At 34.7% G+C, this 19435-nt stretch overlaps 1 protein-coding gene across 1 annotated transcript in view; it reads left to right on the forward strand.

The window, feature by feature from the left end:
* Positions 1-568: 568 nt before the first annotated feature.
* LOC127093464 (gibberellin-regulated protein 1) overlaps positions 569-19435 on the forward strand; it is a 43500-nt gene continuing 24633 nt past the window's right edge. Inside the window, exons 1-3 of the mRNA XM_051032392.1 lie at positions 569-871; positions 982-1021; positions 1133-1234. Of these exons, the coding sequence (XP_050888349.1) occupies positions 791-871; positions 982-1021; positions 1133-1234 (223 nt within the window). The 5' untranslated portion in view covers positions 569-790. The remainder of the gene's footprint in view (positions 872-981; positions 1022-1132; positions 1235-19435) is intronic.

Consider the following 19435-nt stretch of genomic DNA (forward strand, 5'->3'; position numbering starts at 1 on the left):
ATTTGAATTTCTAAAACATTCTTTAAAAAACATCTATTTTGGATAACAAATGTATTTGTAGGTCACATATCCCCCGAATTTGACAACCTAATTTATCATCATTTTTTGAGTCTGATCAAAGTAACTCATCTAAACTCGATATTTCACTCTTCTTACCCGAAATCCAATTGCAGCAGTAAATTTAAGAAAATTTTGGATCGGACAAAGCGGGTCACGAGCGGGTACGAAGTTCTTGTCGACCTCTATTTAAAAGATATATAAGTTAAGCTATTTAATTATTTGAAAAAAAGAAATTGATGTGTCCATGGCATCAACCATCCAGCACGCCTTCAATTTAGAGAGACCGACGTCGGTAATACAAAGCAATATGCGAATGAAACTGAACTAGGTAACCCTTCCTTTGACTCATGTTTCAATTATTATCTTTAAAATTGACTCGAAATATACATATATTTTTGGATAAGCATTACTCACACGCACAATTTAATTAGACAAGAATTGTGGGGTTTTGTGAGAGTGAGGCAATCATATGAAAACAAAAATAGAAAGATCAACTATGCACTATTCAAAGCCAGCCATACTCACCCACCATGCAAATTTCACTTTATCATCATCCCTGGTTGCCACCAAATTATATACAGAATTTACATAATTTACTTTACTCCAAGAAAAGCAATACTCCAGCTAGCAAATTTTGTTGATATTCTTCTCATAAAGCTGCTCTCATCACCTATAAATACTACCTCATCATATCTCAATTTTCTCACACTTAATTTCCATTCTCTCAATCATGGCTTTCTCTAAGCTTCTAGCTGCTTCCCTTCTTGCTTCACTTCTCTTTCTCCATTTTGTTGATGCTGCACATCAATCTGTATGCTTTTTTTTCTCTTTTATAATCTAGTTACGTTTTTTTTTTATGGAAACTGTTAGAAATAACACGATCTACTTTTACTAATTTATGTATTTTTTGATGAACTGCAGGAATATACCCAAACACAGGGTTCTCTTCTTCAGCAAATAGGTACAACTACAACATACAAATTCATGCATAATAGTATAATATAAGAGTATTTAATATATGTGTGTGTGATTATAAATTTGATTAATTTGAAAACGTGATTCAATATTTCAGATTGTAATGGATCATGTGTTGCAAGGTGCCGTTTATCATCTCGACCAAGATTGTGCCAAAGAGCATGTGGGACTTGTTGTAGAAGATGTAACTGCGTGCCACCTGGCACTGCTGGAAACCAAGAAAAGTGTCCCTGTTATGCCAGCTTGACTACTCGTGGTGGCAAACCCAAGTGCCCTTAAAAAAACAAAAATTACCTTAAATGGAATTTGGAATCGGAATCTTTTAACACAAATATCCAAAACATTACTACCATGCATTAACAATAAATAAATAAATATTTGCTCACTATAGGCTGAGCCACATGGAAAATAAAATCCGTTCATGTTTTCAATACCTATTGAATTATCGAGTGTTAATTTAAAATAATAACAATCTTGTTTGTGATATGCTTTCGATTCTTGTGTATTGTATTTACTTCTTTTGTACTACTATCTATCGTTAAATAAGAGTTTCTTTTTTTCTCCGGACTCTTGTGCTAACATTTAATTTATTTAATTTTTTAAATTATTATTGATATCGCCTTATCGTGTCGGAGTCAAGTTTATGGTATATGTGTTTCATAGTTCATGGGTGAGGAGAAATTCCCTGCAACAATAAGCAACAGACTCTCCATCCATAACCTTTAAATTTGATAGCCTGATGAACACTGGTTTTTGAGATCTCCAAAGCAGACAACTTGATCATGCAGCATACCAGTGGCCAAACAAAACAAACACCTCATATTTATTAAAAAAATTTTTTTTGTGTTGAAGTCGAAATAATATATTTGTATTCGACGAATATAGAAATTAATTTGTGTTGAATAAAGTTTGTATTTGCTATATTTGATAAAAATCAAATATAGTCCGTCAAAGCATGAAAACGAATCATGAAAACTAATCATGTAGTTGAAGGAATCAAGATTAGTTGAAATGGTTAACTTAGTTTAATTTTAATTGAGTTAGTTATTTTATGATTATTTGGAGTGCAAGTAATTTCTTCTATAAATTGAAAAGAGCTCTATTTCAATTGAAAATGCAAGATTCAGTTTGCAATAGCTTTGTGTAATTTCGGAAATCGCAGTTATGATTAACACACATTATATCAAACACTTTGAGTGCAATTTGCACAACAATATACATTCATCTTCTTCCTCCAAAATTTCTCTTTTCTCTCATTTTCAATTATCTTATTTTCTTCTTTCAATTCTCCGTGTAATGTAGAATCATCTTGCAACCAAGGAGTGGTTGTTTCACCCAAGTAATTGGTGAAGAACAAGAGGTGTGATCAATCGAAAAAATTGATTCTTGTTCATCAAGATTGATTCGGTTAACTTCAAGATTGGAGTTTTCCCATCATCTGGTACCTATAGCACTGATTGTGATCTTTGGGACACATTGCATCACGATAAATCATCCGAATGGGAATTTCTCGACGAATCTTCAAATCTTGTAAAAATCGATTTTAGCATCGGCCAGAGCAAAGCTAATACATTTCTTAACTTTTTAAAGTTAACTTTAGCCTCGGCCAAACCGAAGCTAAGGGAGCTTTTCATGACTTTTTAAAATTGACTTTAGCCTCAGCCAAAGGTTTTGACTTTTTAAAGTTGACTTTAGCATCGGTCACACCGTAGCTAAGAAAGCTTTTCTTGACTTTTTAAAGTTGACTTTAGCCTCGGTGGAGCCGAAGCTAACAAATGTTTGATTTTTTAAAGTTGACTTTAGACGCGACCAGGCCGAAGCTAGTTGTAGGGTTGACTTTTCTTGGCATTCGATTTTTTAGCGTGGGCTATAAGTTAGACTCTGTGTAGACTCGGTCAAATCGACGTTATTATAGACACGACCGTAAACGATCGACGCTAGCGTGTTAACTTCGAACAATTTAGATTGCCTCCGACATCAACGCTAAATAGGTTGTAGCGTCGATTTTTAACATTTAGCGTCGATACACTACTGACGCTAACTATTGTTTTTCTAGTGGTATACACTGAGATAAAAAAAGAAGTACAAAAATCGCCCACATCTCTTCATGATACCATTCATCACCAACATCAACTCATCATCATTTTTGCCTAGCTAGTTACAATAACCTGCATCCAACATTCATCATATCAAACATCCATTGAAACATAGAATCAGTGGCCATACATAAACAAAACAAGAAGGCAAACATAAAAATAAAGCTTCATCAACACATTAACATAGCATTCCATACCACATACATATATACCTATTTTTTTAAATGAATTGAATAAAGGAATTAATCTTTTTTGGGAAATAAACTTCACAGCATAGCAAAACATGTGAATTGAAACACAATTATTCATCATCATCAACATGCTCACATACACATACATTACAACTCAAGTTGAATTAATCAAAAGTAAAAACAAATTGAACCAAGCCAATAAACTGCAGAAAACGCGTGACTAAGTGATTAACACAAATCCATGACATCTCTAATGCATCATACATACAACTATCACAAATTACCCATCAAACAAACACAATTCTTAACTGGATTTTCCATCAAAAAATAATCTCAACCTCTCATCTCAAACATCACGGGGATCACTTCATTTATCCCTCAAATTCCACTCTGCCTCTCATTTTCCTTCCATTAATCTTCACTCACTCACTATAAAACATAATTTATATTCACTCATTATGGACACACACAAATACATAAAACCTATAAGAAAATTATGCAAAAATCCTAACCTAAACATTAAAGCTCTTCCCCCACATATATATATATATATATATATATATATATATATATATATATATATATATATATATATATATATATATATATATATAGTTTTCTGATCCATGTAAGTCAGCAAATTTTTTATTTTGGTCCTTAATTGTATTAAGAGGATTCAAACCATTGACCTTGTATATACAAAAAAAAATGCCTCTCCATCAAACTACTTGTGTTTCTTATAATGTATTTGCAACGCATGCATATATATATATATATATATATATATATATATATATATATATATATATATATATATATATATATATATATATATATAATGCGAAAGACTAAATGCAAAAATGAATTGATTTTGTAATTTGAAGTTCTTCTTCTCCTTCTCCTCTAATCCGTATTCTTCTTCTTCCTCTCCTCTAATCCGTATTCTTCTTCGTCCTCTGCACTTTCATCTATGGCTACATATTCAATTGGTAATTTTACTCCGTTCCAAATCCTCATTACATAATTTTACTCTATTTCATTTAATTTAGTTGTTGTTTCTAATGATGGAATATGGTTTGCAAGCTTTATCACCTAATAGAATTTGTGGTAAATTTTTATTGTACAGTGGTAGTCTTTGAACTTGATAGAAGTGTGATAAATTATTTTTATGAAAAGGGAAAATAAAGAATAAATTAGTAATAATTTTGGATTTGAAAAAATTCAGGGTTTGTATGATGGTTAGGGATGAAGATATGACCACAAATCCAGAATTTTGGATTAAATATTCTTTTTGTCCTTATAAATTGGTGCATTTATGACTTTAGTGCCTGTAACCTAATATTTTTTTTTTTGGTTTTAGTCCCTAATTATGGGTTTAAATTTATATCTCCATGTATAACCTTCATACAAATCCAGAATTTTTTCAGATCGAAGAGAACATATGTGTTTGTTTATGAGGTATTCATGTATGTTTATTTAGTACTACACCATTTATAACTATAACTATTTTTGATAATTTGATTATTTAACTTTATTATTTACTCTTTCTCTCACAATCTTCACCATTACCTTCCATTAAAATTTTATCTTCATATTTGTTTATGAAGTAAGATTATGATTCTTAATTTCTCAAAGTACCAATGTTATTTTTACGTATGCATGATGGTGAAGTATTTTTCAAAACAAATACACTCATGCACGACAGTAGACGTTAATGACCAAGATATTAATCAACATTTGGCAATACCAACACCAACATTATTTTTTGAAAGTTTTAACAATAGAGCAAATGAAAATGTTATCAGAATCAATAAATATCCAAAATGGCAGTGACCTGCAAATTTTGTAGAGAATAATGGAATAAATTATGTAATATATACATGTGCGTTGTAAATATGAAATAAGAAACACAAGTAGTTTAATGGACAAATATCTTTATTTTAAATACAAAGTTCATGGTTTGACCCCTCTTCGTACCAATTTTTTGAAAATTTTGACTTTCATCATTTAACAAAAAAAAAAATTAGTCTTTGTAGAATTAAAAGAAAAAAAAAATTCGTCAATTTACCGAGATCAGAAAACTAACCTTATAATCTTGTCTATGACTAATAGATTTTTAAAATATTGATTTGAGATTTTTTACGATAAATTTGTATTTACATATTTGTTTGTTTATGTTTGATTTAAAGTAGTATATACTATATTTGATTAGTAGCACAATATAGCTGGAGTGCCGCCACAAACAGCTGTGAAGGTTGGCTTTATCAGCAATCATTTTCTTACTTTCCACTAGTGCTTCATTCCTTCTCTACATCCTTTTTGCATCTGATTCCATATATTTCACTATCTACCAAACCTAAACTACACTTTTGCTAATCTTTGGCTATCAAAATAGATTTAAACTCTTGTAGTTTTCTGTCTGCATGAAAACATTTGAACTTCCTATGTGTACTCACCGACCCTTTCTCCTCTTTACAATATGCAATTTAGCTAACTCTATATTAATAACCGGAAGCTTACATGTCTAATCAATTTTTAAGTATATTTGTTTAGAGAGGATTTAATGTTTTTTTAATAATTATAATTTGTTCGAACAAAGCGTGAAATTCTATGACTTGCATAATAGAATTGTGAAAACACTATTTATTAACTCAAATTGATACAATAATATATAGGTCTTGATCTAACTGAATAAATTATATTTTTTTTAAAAGCGTGAAAAATGATAATGTTGTGACTTGTTAGAACATAAAATTCAAATCGAAGGTTTGACAATGGTGGAAGAAAAGAAAATTGGGGAAGATGAAGTTGAGAGAGAATTAGAGAGAATAGAGTAATATTGGATGAGTATTAATTTTTGCATTAATTTTGAATTGAGAATATTACAAGTGTATTTATACATTGAGAATAAAATGATACAACTAAAGTGACTCTACAAAAAATAAATTCTGTTAGTTTTTGGAAGGATAAAAACAGAATTTAATTTTAATTAACACACTACCTCACTTTAGTTGCTCCAAGTCCACCATGCTCAAGCACTTCTTTAGCCTCTTGAACACATCATTTGTCACACCCTTTGTCAACAAATCCGCGACTTAGTCTTCGCTTCGGCAATAGCTCAATCCAAGCTTTCCATCACCAACCAATTCTCTCAAATAATGAAACTGCATCTCAATATGCTTGCTCCTTCCGTGTGCAATCGGATTCTTCGCAAGATTTATTGCGGAAACATTGTCTACAAACAGTGTGGTAGCAGCATCATCACCACATCCTAATTCCTTCAATAGATTCATAAGCCACATAGTTTGGCACGCACCTAACGACGCCACAATCTACTCGGCCTCACAAGAAGAGAGTGCTACAATCGGTTCCTTTTTCGAACACCAAGAGATTGGTGTGCTACCAAACATAAAGATGTACCCCGCCGTCGATTTTCGGTCATCTTTATCTCCGCACCAATTAGAATCGGTGTAGCCAAGTAAATTGCACGTACGCCCCGTGTCCGATGCGGGAAAGAGAATTCCGCAACCAAGAGTACCTTTCACATATCTAAGGATCCTCTTGACCTCCTCCAAGTGAGACACCTTCGGTCTCTCCATGAATCTACTCGCAATACCGACACTAAAAGCCAAATCTGGTCGCGTATTGCACAAATACCGTAACGATCCAATCAAGCTCCGGTAAAGCGTTGGACCGACATCATCCTCCTCATCACTTTTGGACAGCTGCACTCTAGCCTCACAAGGTGTAATAGAAGCATTGCAATGCTCCATATCACACTTTTTCAAAATATCTAGAGCATACCTCCTTTGGTGCATAAGCATCCCCACTTTTGACTTGTGAAACTCTATGCCAAGGAAGTAATTCATGACACCAAGGTCCGTCATCTCAAACTCTCTTATGAGCTCACTTTTGAACTTTGAAACACTCTTGTCATGGCTGCCCGTAATCAAGAGATCATCAACATACAAGCAAAGTATAATCATACCATCATTCGTATCCGATCTCACATAACCTCCATGTTCGGATACACATCGTTTGAAACCAATGTCAATAAGAAAGCCGTCAATACGTTTGTTCCAAGCTCTTGGAGCTTGTTTCAAACCATACAACGCCTTGTGTAGCTTGTAATACTTCATCTCTTGATTTTTTATCACGAAACTGGGTGGCTGCCCCACATAGACTTCCTCAACAAGAGGACCATTCAAAAACGCAGATTTGACATCCATTTGGTAAACCATCCAATTGTTGCTATGCGCAATACCAACAACCAAACGAATAGTCTCTAATCTAGCCACCGGTGCGAATACCTCCTTATAGTCTATACCTTCTCGTTGCAAGAACCCCTTCGCCACTAATCGAGCTTTGTGCTTGATTACTTCACCTTTGGGATTTGCTTTAACCTTATAGACCCATCGCACACCTATCGGTTTCTTTCCAAGTGGTAAATCGACCAACTCCCAAGTACCGTTTTTCTCAATAGATTCCAGCTCCTCTTTCATTGCACATATCCATTTAGGATCACTTAAGGCTTCTTCCTCATCTACCGGTTCGGATTCGGCCATAAGCGCGAAATGAACAAAATCACCATCATTATTCACTTTGTTATCTTGGAATCTTTCGTAATCTCGGAGTCTATGAGGCAAGGCTCTTTGCCTCACTGGTCTACCATTATTAACATCATTTTGCGCTACTGTAGGTGCTGGTACAGCGGTGTCGGAAGCCTCCGGATCAGTAATTTCAAAAAACTACTGTTGCTGTTTTTCTGTGAGTAATCAATTACTGCTATTTGGGTAATCGGTTACTGCAGCATTTTCTGCATTTTTTACTTCATCAAAAGTCACATCCCGGGTTATGAAGATCTTCCGATTTTTTTCATCAAACAACTTGTACCCTCCAGTAGAGTGATATCCTACAAATATCAGCTTCTCACCCTTATCATCCAATTTCTTCCGAAGTTGGTCTGGTACATGACGATATGCAATCGATCCAAAAACGCGCAAATGATTCAAATTCGGTTTGAAGCCACTCCAAGCCTCTTCCGGTGTGAGTTTCTCCAGCTTCTTAGTGGGACACCTATTCAATAAGTAGGTGGCTGTAGACACGGCCTCACCCCACAATTCCTTAGGCAAATTTTTCCCACAAAGCATACTACGCACCATGTTCATTATTGTACGATTTTTCCTCTCGGCAGCCCCGTTTTGTTGAGGCATATACGGAGGCACCACCTCACGTACAATTCCCTCAAGATCACAAAACTTCCCAAACTCACTAGAGGTATACTCACCTCCACCATCCGTTTTGAGAATTTTGAGCTTCCGACCGCTTTGGCGCTCCACCATGGATTTGAAATTCTTGAAAACTCCAAATACCTCATCTTTTCTCTTGATAAGATATGTCCAAAGCTTCCTACTAAAATCGTCAATGAAGGCAACAAAATATCGATTGCCACCATAAGTCTCTACTTGCATCGGTCCGTAAATGTCGGAACATACCACCTCAAGTAAGCCTTTGGTTCTTTGACCCGCATCTTTGCTAAACACATTCTTGTGTTGTTTAGCCTTCACACATTCCTCACACAATTCAGTTGGAATACTAATGTGTGGCAGCCCCGTTACCATTTCACTTTGTTGCAACTTTCTTAGATCCCTAAAATTAAGGTGACCAAGACGGTAATGCCATAACCACTCATCTCTACTTGCCGCGGTAGCTAGACAACGATGCTCTATAACCTTTAACTCAACCTTAAAGGTTCTATTGGCACACCATTTGAATCCAAAACGCGTAAAATCTTGTCCTCCAAACAAATTTTGTATCCTCTTTCAAGTAATTGACCAATGCTTAAAAGATTACACTTAATTCCCGGTATATACAAGACATCTTTGATCCTTGAATGTCCATCATTCCTTTTTCCGATCAAAACATCTCCTACCCCTTCGGCGCTTAAAGTGGTTTCGTCGGCAAATTTGACTTTACTTTTTGCCGCTTGATTGATTTGCACAAACCAATCTTTTCGACCCATCATATGTGTTGAACAACCGGAATCCAAGTACCACTCATCTCTCCCTTGGACTCCATCACGAACAGTAACCAATGCATTTCGATCCGAATGCATTTTCTCGCTATTTTCCGGAACGGTACAACTGCTGTCCCGCAAACTGTCACTACTGTAGCTGCTGCCCGGAACATCCGTAATGCCATAACTCTCCTCCGTGATCATTACTAGAAGTGTGTCCTCATCATCTACCTCTTCCCTAGCAACCTTGGCTTCATTATTGTGATTCTCATTCGATTTACCACGACACGAATTTGCAAAGTGTCCAAACTTTCTGCACTTGTAGCATTGCACCTTACTCATATCACGCTTCTTAAAACCATTGCTATGACCACTATCCTTGGAGTTACTTTCACCCTTTTCACTTGTCGAATGCTTTGAATTTTGCGAATCGTTTGAACCAAAATTCTGAAAATTTGATTTACCTCTCGCCGCAAATTTTCCTTTCGACCTCTTATTCTTCTCATTGAGATGCGCTTGCAAAGCAATCTCCGCTTTGGCTTTATCGGCGCCTCTTTCATTCATCCTTTGTTCATGTGCCTCTAACGAGCTTTGCAATTCATCCTTGCTCAAAGTTGTTAGATCATTTGATTCTTCAATAGCCACAACTATGTTGTCGAAACGCGGCGTTAATGAACGCAATACTTTCGATACAACATTCTGCTCAAGAATCGTTTCCCCACAAGATTTGATTTGATTAACTAACCGGGTAATGTGCGTATGTAGTCGTTGATCGTTTCTTTATCTTCCATTTGTGTTAACTTGAATTGTCGCTTGTAAGTTTGTAACCTTACAACCTTCGCTTTGACGGCACCGACATATGCTTTCTCCAAGATTTCCCATGCTTACTTCGCCGATTCACAATCGCCAACCTTCTCGAAATTGTCGTTATCAACACACGAATGAATCAAGAATAGGGCTTTGTAATCCTTCTTCTTCTCTTCTTTGTGCGTAGCTCTTTGAATATCGGTAGCCTCTGCCCCTAATTGTGTAACTCCATTGATGACGATTTCAAGCACCTCTTGATAACCAAACAAAACCCTCATTTGTTTTGCCCATTTATCATAGTTCTTCGAATCAAGAATCGAGAGATTGGTGGGAATTCGATAATTGGAAACGGTTGCCATTGTTGCAGCGGATTAGGATCGATAACCAAGGCTCTTATACCATTTGTTGGGGGAGATTTTTTCACTAGGGAGCATTGAACATAGTGAGACTTCTTTTTCTATAGCAACTTCTTTGTGAGAGACACACCACATATTCACCTAAAACCTTAAGGTGATAGGTGAGTGGGTTCTCTCACTTATAAATGCTCAAGTCTCCACATTATCAACCAATGTGGGACTATTATCCACACTACTCACACTTGACACATTCTCAACACTCCCCCTCATGTGTGAGTCCACAATGCTCCCCTCAAGTGAAAGCTCTACTTACTTCTCTTGTATCGCACGGAACGTTTCTTATTCACCCTCCTGACGCCGTTGACACTCTTCAATGGAACGTTTCTTATTCACCCTCCTGGCGCCGTTGACTTTTGATACAAGTAAGTCGGTCCCTTTTTGAAACCAAAGGATCATGATATCAAATGTTAGAACATAAAACTCAAATTGAAGGTTTGACAATGGTGGAAGAAAAGAAAATTGGGGAAGATGAAGTTGAGAGAGAATTAGAGAGAATAGAGTAATATTGGATGAGTATTAACTTTTGCATTAATTTTGAATTGGGAATATTAGAAGTGTATTTATACATTGAGAATAAAATGATACAACTAAAGTGACTCTATAAAAAATAAATTCTGTTAGTTTTTGGAAGGGTAAAAACAGAATTTAATTTCAATTAACATGACTTACATAATAGAATGATGAAAAAGATTGAAAGAATATTAAAACTATTATTCATTAACTCAGTTTGATACAATAAGTTAGATCGTAATCTATAGGGGTTGATCTAACTGGATTTTTTTATAAGCAAAGGAAATATATTATTGATCAAAAGCTTGTACTCATCCTAAATATAAGAGTCATACACCAAACAAAACAACAACGATTAAAGAAAAAGAAAGCTAGATGCACTAAAATAGAAGCTCAAACAGGAGCAACAATTGAAAGCAACATAAGAGAAACAAGCTGCCATCAACAAAACAGGAAGTCGCCAAATCATAGCAAAATACTATTTGTAGTAGTAGGGGTTATCGCCATCCCTTTCACACGTAGCTAATCTTAAGTGTCACACATTAGATAATATATGGTCTGAATATGTGTTTATAAGTATGTGTTTATAAGTTAAGATAATTCGCATCCTACAAACTAGTTTTGTATGGTTGAGTTAGACCCAATTACATTTCTTAATATGGTATCAAGAGTCTGGTTTAATATTCGGAGGATCACCTGCTAGTCACCCACCATTTATTTTTATATTTCAATTATTGAGTCCTGGGTGTGAGGGAGTGTGTTAAGAGTCTCACATTTGAAAATATATGCCCTGAACATATGCTTATAAGTGTAGGAAAACCTCATCCTACAATCCAATTTTGTAGGATTGAGTTAGACCCAACCACATTTCTTAACAGCCAACTTGACCCTTCATCTAAGAAAAAACCAATCCCACAACAAATACTATATCTGAACAACCAACAACACATTCCCTCACACGCCCGCGCCTGAAAAAATTAAACTTATTCAATGCAGTCCACACGAACCCTCAATCCCCAATCCAGATCAAGCTTGATTTTCTAAAATTTCAAAGCAGAATTATATAAACTCGGATTGGTATTCCAGTCTACCCAACAAATCATGGAATTACCTTTACGTAATGACAAAAACCACTCTCACATTCTAAGTTTAATGTGATTAACTATATCCCTAACCACCAGCAAACCACCTCTAAACAAAATGCAATTTCTAGTTCACTAAACCAACAGACACCAAAAACTGCAACTCATCTTGCCATTAAACTTATTCTTGCAATTGACAGTAAACTGATCCCAATGAATTGTCGTTGCCTATTCGCACTCTGCCATATGCACTCATAACCAGACTTTTTTAATGCCTTGCCTCATTTTTGAAATTTTATTCTCAATCTACCTCATTCTGGAAAAAAATATCCCAGAATACCCTGTTTTTAGAGTAAACTCGCTCATTGAAGGGAGGAGTCCAAGAAGCCTTTTTTGGGGAAGAAGTGACTCGGCCAATGGTTGGACGAGGAAAAAACATTTTTTTGTCGTGTGTGGACTCGGTCAATGGATGACCGAGTTGTTGAAGTCCATTTTTTAAATTATTTTAAGAGTTTTAATTAATTACTATTGCATTTAAATAATAATTTTATCACCCATGACATTCATTAACCGAGGGATGTCATTAATAGTAGAGTCTCGGCCAATGAATGGCAGAGTATTTACGTCTTAATTTTTTATAAATAGTTTGAATTGCAGAAATGTAGTTCAGATCACATAGCAAATTGTTTTGGTAAGAATGTTTGTTTAGGGTATTGTGTTTTATGGGCAAGACAAAAAAATCAGTGTCTGCCTAATTGATTACTAAAAAAAACAGTGTTTTGGTAAGAATGTAACTAGCGATGTTTAGATGGAGAATTTAGGCGTAGAACAGACAACTTCAGATAAAAATGGGGCTTCTGTGAAAATTATTTAGTTAGAAGCTCTATTAACACAGTTAAAAAAATAATTCTTCCCCCACGAAAGTAGAAAATATTCTTCATGCAAAAGTCTATATTTTACTACTAATTACTACATTCTTAATGCCAGATAAGAGTCACGATTTATTGCATTCATCTTGGTTACCTTTAGTAGGAGACCTGGAAAAATGCAACACATACAATTGGGGTTCTGCTTGTCTGGCAACATTATATAGACATATGTGGAAGGCAACCCAGAAAGGAGTGAAGAGTATATGAGGTTGTGTTGTACTACTCAGTGTCTGGTCATTCACACGTATACCTTTGTTTGCTTCTATTAGTACCGAGGTGTCATCACATTCGTACGCATTAAGGTACTCAAATTCATTAAATGCACTTTATTGTTCTCACAGTAAATTATACATAACATTAATACTTTTTTTGTAAACGCAAGATGGTGCCAACGAGGTATGTATTACGGAAATAATATTCCTCATCATCTACGTGGGTACCGAGTTTCAATTGAACAAATGGAAGAAAATGATGTAAGTATCGTACATTACAATCTTTAACTTATCTAAACTTCTTATTTACATTATAACAATTATATTGCTTATGACAGTTTATATGGAGGTCGTACCTACAATACCTAGTGTCTGATTATAGTGACAGTCGAGTCTGAAGTGCGACAACATATATAATATGTTTCTTTATCATTGAGATGCATCAGACAGATAGAGTCAAACTCCAATTTGGATTTGAACAACACATCCCGTCTCGGCCAATATGTCTAAGGGAACACCATAATATGACTATGGTTCAAGCTTGGAATACACATTGGCAAGATTTTCATAAAGAAGAGGTTAAAGAATGGAAAAAGAGAAGAGATTTGGTATTACAAGGGAACTCAGTACTTGGTGAGTCTAAGTCGGGCAGAGAATATATGAATTGGTTTTTGGAAATTCCTTTTATGCACGTTGTTCCGACACAATTTTTGAACGATCCCCGTCAACTTGTCTCTTCTTCAACCCAACAAACTACCTCGCCCCTGCATCATGACATTCCCCCCATGTACACATCCCAATTAGGGGCCCAACCATCTTCATTCGCCCAACAAACATACCATCACACCCAGACCACACAAAAGCACACATTTTATGCCACTTCATCCCAACACGAAAATCCCCACACTCCATTCCCTCAAACAAACTACTTTTACAACCAACAATATCAACAACAAACTAACCTACGCCCACCCATACAATACACTCCAATTCCTCAACCAAACTTTGATAACTCAAACCCCCAATCTCAACCCCAAACATTTAACACTACATTCGCACTACCCACTTCTACATTCAACCCTGATGATGTCTACTATCCTCCAATTCAACACACTCAACCCAACACCTTCACACAACCAACATATTTACTACCCGACTTTGATCTCACGGATGGGCAACTACTGGATATTCTTAATTTTTCCATTCAAGATTTCGATGGTATGTAAATGCGTCTCAATACATCACATCAACATCAAGATCTGTCTTCCGACTCATCTCTGTCTCTCCCAAGACAAAGAGCTGAAGACTTAGGCAAGGGAAAACGCAAAAAAGTAGGCACAAGATGTGGAGCAGACGGTCACTATAACAAATAAAATGTATTTTTTTCCATGTAGTTCAATAAAATGTTTATTATTTTTTACAATTACTTATATGCTTAATTAATATAACTATAATTTTATTGTAAAAACAAAATTTAATTTATTAAAAAATTATTTAAAAAAACTATAATTTTTATTATTTAAATAATATAATTGTTACAAAAGTATTTATTATTAATACTAAAATATATTTAAATTAAAAAAAATCGTTCCTTCATTCACTCGACCATCCATTGGCCGAGTCCTTTCTATTCAAAAATGGGCTTCACGAACTCGCCCCTTCAATGGGTGAGTTTACTCTAAAAACAGGGCATTCTGGGATTTTTTTTTCCAGAATGGGGTAGATTGGGAATAAATTTTCAGAAGTGGGGCAAGGCAGCAAAAAAGTCCTCCTAACCAACCGCAAATATCCTTCCAAACCTGAACACTAACCACACAATTAAAGAACAAGTTTAGTAAATTTTATTCTTCTTTGAAGTAGGGTGGACACACTTTGTTGTGCACACCTTCAATGATACCTCGCTTACAAAGTTCATCGTTGGTCGGTAGACTATGAAGTAATAATTTACATCCGAAATTTGAACTTTACTCGCTGATATACACGCCCACAAGCAATTCAAAGCATGCTATAAAACGGGTTCTGTTCGATTTTTCCAGCACCCTAAAGTTATTGCGAACAGAAAAATCAATGTTATCCTTCCACCAGATAAATGAATCAACTACTCCTAAAACCGGGTGGATAACCTATGAAATGTTCAGCAAGAAAGCTATCATAGTACAAATCCCATCACCTTAAACCAACAGTCTAACTCCATCCATATTCTGTCCACTGACCTATCTCGAACACTTTCACATTTGAATCCCGTGCACAACCAAATAGATTCAAAAAAGCTCCTTCAAATATTTGTGATCAAGCCATCTATTATGCCAAAATCGAATAATTCTCCCATCTCCTAACTTACACTGAATCGCATTTGCAAACCAATTTGCCTCATCCCCACCCAATTCCAATCATTCTCAAATCCTTCCACCATAACGAATCCGGCTTGTGGTTGTCTTTATAAGATGGATCAAGCAACTTGCTTTTCATTTCTCCATACCTAAAAACAAGAATATCCGTCCAATTTGATTTTGTTTCGTTCAAAATTCGCCAACTCCATTTCCACTTGCTTAAGAGCACAAGATTAAAGTGTTCACAATTTTTTTTTGTTAGATCTTGTATTAGGGGTTTACCATAAAACATGGGGGGACAAGAAGAAAATGAAAATGGTACGATAAAAGTTGCACAAAATAAATGGGTAATCCGCCTTCAGGATATTTTGCAAACCTTAACATCATTCGCACATTTACATTAATCATATAGATCAACGATATTTTACAGAATAAAGTTCTCTCATTTATTCTCATGCACTAGAAAAATAAAAGAATGACTTAGATATAATTTTGATACTTGAAACAAATAATTTTTGTATGTATTTTCAGTTTGCACAATATCTCTATTTATAGAGAAAATCGTGTCACTTACGGAAGGGAAACATCATTTGAATCATTGGTGGTTTAACATTGTTATGTTCATTTTCGTATGGGTTGTCATTCAAAGAATGCATTGTTCCAGTGGCAATCACTTTGCTCCAGATGTTTCTTTTGGCAGCTTGGTATTATTTTGGTCATTATTTGTTAAAATAACATATAAATTCCAAAAAGTATCCAAACCAAGTGTCAAACTCATGACACTTTAGTTCATTATTCAAGATCTGAACCAATGCAACATTAGAACAAATTGTGGTACAAAGTTTTATTAAATGAATTTAATCATTATTATCCCTGAAATAAATATTTTGGAAATCTCACCAACATTTTTCACGCCTAAGATTGTATCTTCTTTGTTTTGCACGCCACATCCCAACTCACCCAACAAACTTTTCTCTTATCATTACTTTCTGCTCTAAGTTTAGAGTGCAACCTAAAGGGGTGAATTAGGTTCTAAGACTTTTCGGTTATTTTAGAGATGTTATGGTTTTTTTATCGAAAAATTACGATTTATGGATGAACAATAAAGTATGAAAATAAAGTGCAGTAAGTAAATTGACATAACGATATATCCTAGTTCCCCTTTTTAACCAAGGATACATCTAGTCACATCACACCATGCGAAAGATTTTATAATATATTATATCTTTGTACAAGTCTTACACCAAGACCTATCACACAATCTTCTAACACAACAAAGAAGCACACCACTTTCTTTATTTCACAAGCATCAAACCTATGGTAGACTTTGAATTAAACCAAGTCAAAGGATCTTTAAACGTTATGATGATTATCATAAAACAAGAAAACACTCCACTTTCTATTTACAGTACATAGAAAGCGCGCGACTTTCTATCACAAACAAATGTCACCACAGTCTTGGTCATCAATACAAATTATGAATACAATTTTGAATAATCTTTTTAACTTGGCTTGAATTCAAAGATATAACAATTTTGATCTTCTCTTTCATTTGAATACAATTCAAGAATATATACTTAAGTGCTCAAAATAATTGAATGAAACTCTTTTTCAATGATAAGAAATTTATGCATAAAGTTTCATTGTAATAGATATGTGAACACTTGAAAAATTTGTATGAATTATATGAAAAATGATGTATGAAAGAGGTAATTGAAAACTGATGTATTTTGACTTAAATGCATCTCATCATGCCTCTTTGATTTGATGCAATGTTTTGGAAAAGTTTCATGATCATAGGAAATGATTTTGAATCGCAATGATTCATATTGCACAAAATAGTATGTTGTTCTAGAAATAAAAATTGTGCAAATTACAGGGATTTTAAACTACAACGGTGTATGAATCAGAGTGTTGTTTCAGAAAATAGTAAAATTACAACAATTTCAAACTCCCACAGATTACGAACCAATGTGTTGTTTAAAAAAAACAGCAAGATTGTGGGGCTTTCAAAACGCCATAATTAACTAAAATCATCTTCTCAAACAAAGAGCACGTAAATCGATTTACCCATTAAGTAAATCAATTTCCTCCCTTAAAAAATTGAAAACTTTCCTTTTAAAAGTTGTGCTTTGAATGGTAATCATGCATGAATGTTTAAGAAACATATAATGATTTAGATGTAAATATTTTGAACACCCAAAACTTATATACATATGAATTGTCATTGTACCTTAATCTTCATGATTCATTCCTTTGATTTCAAAAGCTTATCCAATATTGATACTTGATTTCAATCTTTTTCTTCTTGGATCTTTCTTCTGTAATAAGTTTTTGTCTTCATCAAAACTAAGGTAAGATGGATGAAGAATGTCTTTTTCATACTTCTCCCCTTAAAAATGAACACTGCAACTGAATAATCTCGTTAATAATAACTTTGGGTGCTTTGTAGAAGGATAAAAGGAAAATTGGAATATATGATAAGTTTGCATTAAGCATCACCACTCTTGCACCGATAGACATATATTTCCCTTTCCATGACGATAACTGATTCATTAGCTTAACTAAAATTGAATTCCAAGTTTCCTTTCTCCTAGGGTTACCCCCACTAGTACTCCCAAAAAATTAAAAGGAAATGACCGAATTTTACAAGATATAAATGTTATTGTAGCATCTAAGAAATCCTTCTTCAAGTTGAACCCAAATATTTATCTCTTAAGCAGGTTTATGCACAAACCGAAGGCTAGATCAAAACCTCTCAACATTACTTTGATGGTCCAAAGATTATTCCAAGATCCATTGCATTTGAGAATAGTATCATCAGTGAATTAAAGTAGCTCATATTGAATGTCTTCATTGAAATGCAAACCCCTTGACGCAAAAAAGTAAAAACAAGAATGGGGATAATGGATCCCCTTGACACATACAAAGTCTAACTTGAAAATCAGCGGAAGGGATACCGTTCACTAAAATGGACATTGAACTAGTGAAAATCAAAGCCTTCATCCACGTCCGCCACCTGCTCTCAAACTTTATTCTTCTCATTATGTCTCTTAGATAATCCCAAGACACACAATCATACGATGTTGCAAAATACACCTTCACCAAAAGACATCCTTTCTTATTTCTCTTCGCAAATTCTATCAGTTCATTAATCCCTAAAACCCGTCCAACATCTATCTTTTAGGGGAAAAAAGTTGATTGGTTCCTGGATACTAGCTTTCCCATAACCTTCTTAAATATTTCAGCTAAAAGCTTAGAAATGATTTTATATAAATATCTTACCAACAAAATAGGTCTAAACTTGTCTAAGCATTATGGATTATCTGCCTTTGGAACCAAATTTAAAAAGGTTGGTGTCACTGCCTTCGGAAGAGTAACCTTCTCGTGAAACTCATTGACAAGCCTCATCACCTCGTCTTTAATGATATGCTGACAAGCCTTGAAAAAACCTAAATTGAAACCTTTTAGACCCGAGATTTTGTCACCATCGATAAGCAAAATCACTTGTTTAATTTCCTCATACAAGAACGAATCTTCAAGTAAATTTATATCCTTCCTTGACAAAGAGTTAAATTGCATTCCTTCAAGTTTAAGCATGATAAAATTACACTCTTAAAATCTTTGCTCAAAATGGTTCTTCAGTTCTGCTTTTACCTCTTCAACTTGATCTATTATCCCATTTGCATTATTAAGACCCAAAATCCTATTTCTTTTAAATCCACTCTTCATTGAGTTTTGCAAAAACTTTGAATTTTAATATCCCTCCTTTAACCATTTGCATCTCAATTTTTGTCTTAAAATACTCTCA

This window comes from Lathyrus oleraceus, chromosome 6 (assembly GCF_024323335.1).
Source record: "Lathyrus oleraceus cultivar Zhongwan6 chromosome 6, CAAS_Psat_ZW6_1.0, whole genome shotgun sequence".
Classification (NCBI taxonomy): domain Eukaryota; kingdom Viridiplantae; phylum Streptophyta; class Magnoliopsida; order Fabales; family Fabaceae; genus Lathyrus; species Lathyrus oleraceus.